This window comes from Ochotona princeps, chromosome 16 (assembly GCF_030435755.1).
Source record: "Ochotona princeps isolate mOchPri1 chromosome 16, mOchPri1.hap1, whole genome shotgun sequence".
Taxonomy (NCBI): domain Eukaryota; kingdom Metazoa; phylum Chordata; class Mammalia; order Lagomorpha; family Ochotonidae; genus Ochotona; species Ochotona princeps.
The window spans coordinates 53,184,938-53,191,034 of record NC_080847.1 but is presented as its reverse complement, the minus strand read 5'-3'; the positions used below and the strand labels follow the sequence as shown (position 1 = coordinate 53,191,034).

Below are 6,097 nucleotides of genomic sequence, written 5' to 3'. Positions count from 1 at the left end.
ATCCCAGCGCATGTAAGATAAGGACTTTAGCCACTAGGCTGCCGTACCGGGTCCAAAAATAAATCTTCAAAAAAACTTTTTTTTTTTTTTCAAACTCAGAAGCTGAAAGAGGGAGGGAATAAATGAACAAGGCTACTATAGGTAGGTGGTCTATGGCTGGGCTTCCCAGAGCCACCCGCAATGTGCTGCATGTGCAGGGGGAGGATGTCCACAGACTTCATCAGATAAATAAATTCTCAAACAAGCTGCAGATCCAAGGAGACTGGACAGAGACAGAAAGACACATCACTGGGCAAGCACAGGCTTGCGACACGGCAGTCTGGATCTCCTCAGGTCCCCACAAACACCTGGGAGATATGCTACAGTATGAATGTCAGCATTGCCTTCAAAATTCAGGCAGAAATTCAATCCACAGTGCAACCCCATGAAGAGGTGGAGCCTATTGAGGTTGGCGTGGTGGCATTGTAGGTAAAGCCTCAGCCTGCAGTGTTGGTTTCCCATCCCGAGTCCTGGCTGCTCTGCTACCAATTCAGCACCCTGCTAATGTAGCTACAAAAGCAATAGAAGATGTCCCAAGTACTGGTACCCTTGCACCCATGTGGAAGTCCTGGAAGAAGCTCCTGGCTCCTGCTTTTGGATCTGTCCAGCTCCAGCTGTCACAGCCACTTGGGGAGTGAAGCAGCAGATGGAAGACGTTTCTCTATGTCTCTCCTTTCTCTATAAATCGATCTTTCCAATAAGATAAATAATAATAACAAAAGACACCACTTGGGAATCCGCATCCATGTCAAAAAGTGGCTGGTTTGAGTCCAATGGGGGGGCTTCCTGCCCCGGGGAGGGGCAGCACAAAATGGCTCAAGGGAGACAGGGTGCAGTTCCCAGCCTCTGGCTTCTGCCTGGACCCTCCCTAGCTGTTCCAGGCTTTGGGGAAGTGAATCAACCAATGAAATATCTCTGCCGATCACTTTACTTATTTTTATTTGTCTCAAATAAAATGAAAATGAATACAAATCGTTGAAAAAATAAGGACTAGGGCCAGGCACGGTGGTCTAGTGGCTAAAGCCCTCGCCTAGGATGCGCCGGGATCCCATATGGGTGCCGGTTCTAATCCTGGCTGCTCCACTTCCCTTCCCATCCAGCTCCCTGCCTGTGGCCTGGGAAAGGAGTTGAGGATGGCCCAAAGCCTTGACACCCTGCACCCGCGTGGGAGACCTGGAAGAGGTTCCTGGCTCCTGGCTTCGAATCAATGCAGCACCAGCCGTTGAGCTCACTTGGGGAGTGAATTGGACGGTAGATCTTCCTCTCTGTCTCTCCTCCTCTCTGTATATCTGACTTTGCGATAAAAAAAAAAATAAAATAAATCTTAAGAAAACAAGATAGAAGGATTAAAAAAAAACAAAGAAATGAAAAGGTAAGGACAACGTCACTGCAACACAAGAAACACACCCGATGTTTTTAACTTCTCTGAGGCCGACAGAGCTCTCTTCCACTGGTTTACTGCAGGATGCCCTCAGCAGCTGAGGCAGGCCAAGGAGGAGAGCTCAGTCTAGGCCTCCCAGACGGGTGGCAGGTGCACACCCCGGAAGTCTGAGCCGGGACCTCATGGGATGCTTCTGACTGACTTCTCCACAAGGGGTCCTCCTGAGCCACTGGAGAGCATCACAGCAGCCTTTTCTGTCCTAGGCCTTGACAGGCTGAGCTGAGTCCACCCCCACCGCCCACTGCTTCGATGTTGGAACATTTGTTGTCTCCATGTCAAACAGGAGAGAACAGCCTGACAGTATATTTTAGATTTCTTTATTTGTTTGAAAGGTAAAATCACAGAGAAATCTTCTGTCCACTGGTTCATTCCCCCAATAGTCACAATAGCTCAGCTCTGGCCGGTCTGAAACCAGGAGCCAGGAACCTCCTCCGGGTCTCCCATGTGGATGCGAGGACCCAAGGCCTTGGGCCATCCTCTGTTGATTCCTCGGGCACATCAGCAAGGAACTGGATGAGAAAAGGAGCGGCCAGGACATGAGCTAGTGCCCCTTTGAATGCCAGTGCCACAGGCAGAGGATTAGCCTACAATGCCTCACTGGTGGTAGAGCCATAAGCCCATGGAAGATAAGATGGATAGAGGGCCTACGGCATCTGTGCATCCTGCGCCACCCCCGGGATGGCAGCAACTCAAGGCACAATGTGCACACTGGCACACTGGACTTGGGAGCCAAGGTGAGATTCAAACCCCGGGCGCTCTGATACAGGACATGGACGTGCCCAGCAGCCACTTAACTGCCCCCCACAGTATTCAATTAACGTTGCTTCCAATGAACCCGTATTTTTCCATCTCTCTGCCTTCTTGGAGGGACTACAACGGAAAACAACGGCCAGTGCTCCCAGGGACCTATTCCAACACACTACTTTTTGCTCATTTTGGCAGTCGTCAGCCCTCAGCAGGGTCCTGCTTCCTCAAGGAAAACACGGGAATCGGACCCAGATGGTACATCACCCGCCAGGACCACACAGCTGCAGGTGGCAGAGATGGGACCATGCCCCTGCCTTGCAGCCTGTGCCCCTTGTCTGGATTCCCCTTAGTCCAGCTCTCTCCTCTCCTGGTAGCTCCTGGCTCCTCCTGGGTCCCCCAGGAGCCTGGCCCTCTGTGTTTCTCTTTGCAGAGGACCAGCAGGTACTGCCGAGCCGGCACCTCCTCAGCCTTTTTCCTGGGAGCTCCTATAGATACTGGCTGGGTTGTCAAGCAGCGTTAATGAGGCCGTACAGGTGAGCCTACGCTGGAGATCCCAGACAGTGGCAGTAAGGGGTACTAGTTTCTGCCTCCCCCATCCCTCCTTGCCCTCTGTCCCACTGCTCCCCCACCTCGAGGGTGTTTTTGCATCTCTCTCTCCCTCTCTGAGGCCCTCCACCCCCACCCTCAAGGAGCTGCTTAGGGAAACTGACAAATACACAGGAGAAGGGGTGTGGTTCTGGGTGGGAAGTTAAACAGCACTGACGAGTTTCTTGTCAATATCACTTGAGCTCTTCCTCCATACCCAGGCAGACAGGCTACAGAGGGCCTTAGCTCTAGTCATTTAATGGACACCCCCTCCCCCCCCAAAAAAAACACCGCCCAAAGGGAGGGGGAGGGGGAAGCCTCTGTCCCAGTAACAGAGTTCTAGCAGAACAACAGTTGGGGGGCTGGGGAGAAAGAAAGAACTAAAACCATGCATAACCCATTCTGGGAGGCTCCCAAGAAGTGCCCTTGTTCAGGGCAGTGGCCCAATCTCAGGATCCCTGAATGTCATTCCTTCCCATCCACTACGCCCAGCAGTGGCCAGTGCCACCTGCTGAGCCAGAAATCCCAGCCTTGATGCTGCAGAGGGCATTGGACACAGAACCCCTCACCCAGAGGGTGGTGGGGAGGGGCAGGCATTGATGCCAACATCCCTGGCTGGGTGCTCCAGTCGTGCACTTGGCACAAAACCCTCAGCCTCTCTCTGCTCAGCTGTGAGATGGGATGATGAACAAACCCTGCTCAGCGGGGTTCAGAGAGATGGTGCAGACCACTAAGTGAGGACGCGGATGCCCACTGACGCAGTCCCCTTCAGTGTAGGTCAGGCTCTGGGGCAGGTGCTGAGCCCACTCTCCGGGACAGATGAGGAAAGCGAGGCTGGGGGCGTGGTGCAGCAGGCAGCCCGTGGGCACTGGGTCAGCAGGTAAAGCTGTGGCTCTGACCCCAGGATTATTGCAGCCAGCTCCCCACCAAGTCACAACATCCTCTCTGCCTGTTCCAGCCTTGGTCCCCTGTACTGCTGGAGTCTCCCAGTCTTGCCCTGTTCCTGCTGTGTGACGTGGAGGACACTGCTTACGCCTCCGAGCTCAGTAACCTCCTCCATAAATGGTTCCCCAACTCCCTGAGTGGTTGCAAGGGTCGAGGAGGTCACACGTCCACAAGGGACACAGAGTACCAGTGCAGGACCCAAGAAACCCCAGCTGACAACACGACAGAGAGGAGATTTGCATTCAAAAGAGCCCCATGGGGCTGCTGGTTGATCAGCCAGGTGGGGAGCGTGCTGCCTGGGGTCCCAGCTTCTCCACTTTTGATTTCCAGCTGTCTGCTCCTGCACACCCCAGGAGGTGATGGTTCATGCCCTGGGCCCCTGGCACACCACCTGGGAGACGCCCATCCAGTTCTCAGCTCCCAGCTTTGGCCTGGCCATTGCAGGTATTTGGGAAACCTATTGAGCAAAAACTGAAAATGAATTAAGATCTAAACACACCCTGGGCCTGGCACAATGCCCCAATGGCTAAATCCTTACCTTGCAAGCACTGGGATTCCATTTGGATCATGTCCCGGCTGCTCCACTTCCCATCCAGCTCCCTGCTTGTGGCTTGGGAAAGCAGGGGAGAATGCCCCAAAGCCTTAGGACCCTGCATCCACATAACAGACCTGGAAGAAGCTCTGGCTCCTGGCTTGGGATCAGCTCAGCTCTGACCCTTATGAACATTTGGGGAGTGAACAGCAGACAGAGCATTCCTCTCTCTCTCTCCTTCTCTCTGTAAATCTGGCTTTCCAATCAAAATAAATAAATCTTAAAAAAAAAAAAAAACCTACCCAGCACTGCCAACTGCACATTGTATGACTATGAGCTAAATGATGTTCCTTCCCTGAGCCTCAGTATTTATCTGTAAAATGGGACCATGATCACTCCTAGCAAAAGAGATGTGGAACGGGGCAGGGGGGGATTCAATCACCTCATACTAGCAGCTCTGCAGCCACAGCAGTGTCCATCCTATTGTAGGGGCTAGCGTTAGTGTCAGGCACTGCAACAGTTTGAGGGGGTGGCCCCTGTAGCCTGGGAACAAGAGAGGATGTGTGTGTGTAGGGGGGCACTTCCAGGCCAGGATGCACAGGGAATAGGCCCATGAAGACCCCCCACCAGGAATGGCAGGCTCTCTGCAGAGGACACACAGCGCACCTGCCAAGCAGAGCAGGCAGAGAGCAACTTCCTCCCAGATCTCTGTGGGAGAGCAGAGTCAGTTGGGGGTCATGGGCAGGGTGTGGGCCCTTTAAATCCTAAGCTCCACCTAGGGTCTCTGAGGAGGATAAAAGGGGGTGCAGCTTCTCTCAGCTCCACCAAAGTCTACTGCTCCTGCCCACCAGTCCCTCTTGCCCCAACTCCCCCCAACACACACACACCCCTCAAGGCCACATCCACACATCATGCAGCCCCCACCTTTTGACATGTGGAAGGACTACTTCAACCTGAACCAGGTACTGTGGGCGCTGATCAAGAGCCGCGAGCCGGGGCTGGAAGCCCAGGGGATGACAGAGGAGCTAAGCCCTCCCGAGGCCCCACCAGAGCAAGACCAGCAGGGCCTAGCAGGGCTGGGGGCCGGTGGGGGGCCCGGGCCTGCCCTGTGCAACTTCTGCAAGCACAACGGGGAGTCGCGTCATGTGTACTCTTCGCACCAGCTGAAGACGCCTGAGGGTATTGTGTTGTGTCCCATCCTGAGGCATTATGTGTGTCCCCTGTGTGGGGCCACAGGGGGCCAGGCCCACACGCTCAAATACTGCCCGCTCAATGGTGGCCAACAGTCTCTGTACCGCCGCAGTGGACGCAACTCGGCTGGCCGCAAGGTGAAACGCTGAGGGTTGGTGGGTGCCCACCAGCATACCCAAAAACCTGCTGGCTCACTCTCCCCCACCTCCACCAAGTCCTGGACCCCTCCTCTACAACCATCCCCACTGGATCTCCCAAGGGGGTGGGGGGAGCTGCTGGTCAGCCTCTCTCCTCCACCCAAGGAGCTTTGCCCCAAGGGTTCCTGGCACAGGGAAACCCTGCCCATGGGGACTGCACAGCCTCACGTCCCTCCTCATCTTCTCCTTCGGGAACCTGCTGCTGGTGACTTCTCGACCTCAGAGCACTGGGATCATCGGTCCTGCTGGACCAAGCTGGGACCTGGACATAGTGAGCAATGATGCTGCCTGAGAACTTGAGGCTCCACCTTCTACAGCCACCTGCAGACCCATGCTTTTGGTACGAATCATGGTACCCAGGATGTCCAAACCACCAGGACTGAGCCACGGCAGGAAGAGGGGGTACACGCTGCCCTCCCA

The 6,097-nt window shown here is 54.6% G+C and overlaps 1 protein-coding gene across 1 annotated transcript; it reads left to right on the top strand.

Moving 5' to 3' along the window:
* The first annotated feature begins 5,170 nt into the window (after positions 1-5,170).
* On the top strand, positions 5,171-5,808 carry NANOS2 (nanos C2HC-type zinc finger 2). Its single transcript, XM_004597930.2, has one exon. It carries the CDS (start codon positions 5,201-5,203, stop codon positions 5,627-5,629), a length of 429 nt encoding a protein of 142 aa, XP_004597987.2. The 5' UTR covers positions 5,171-5,200; the 3' UTR covers positions 5,630-5,808.
* The last annotated feature ends 289 nt before the right edge of the window (positions 5,809-6,097 follow it).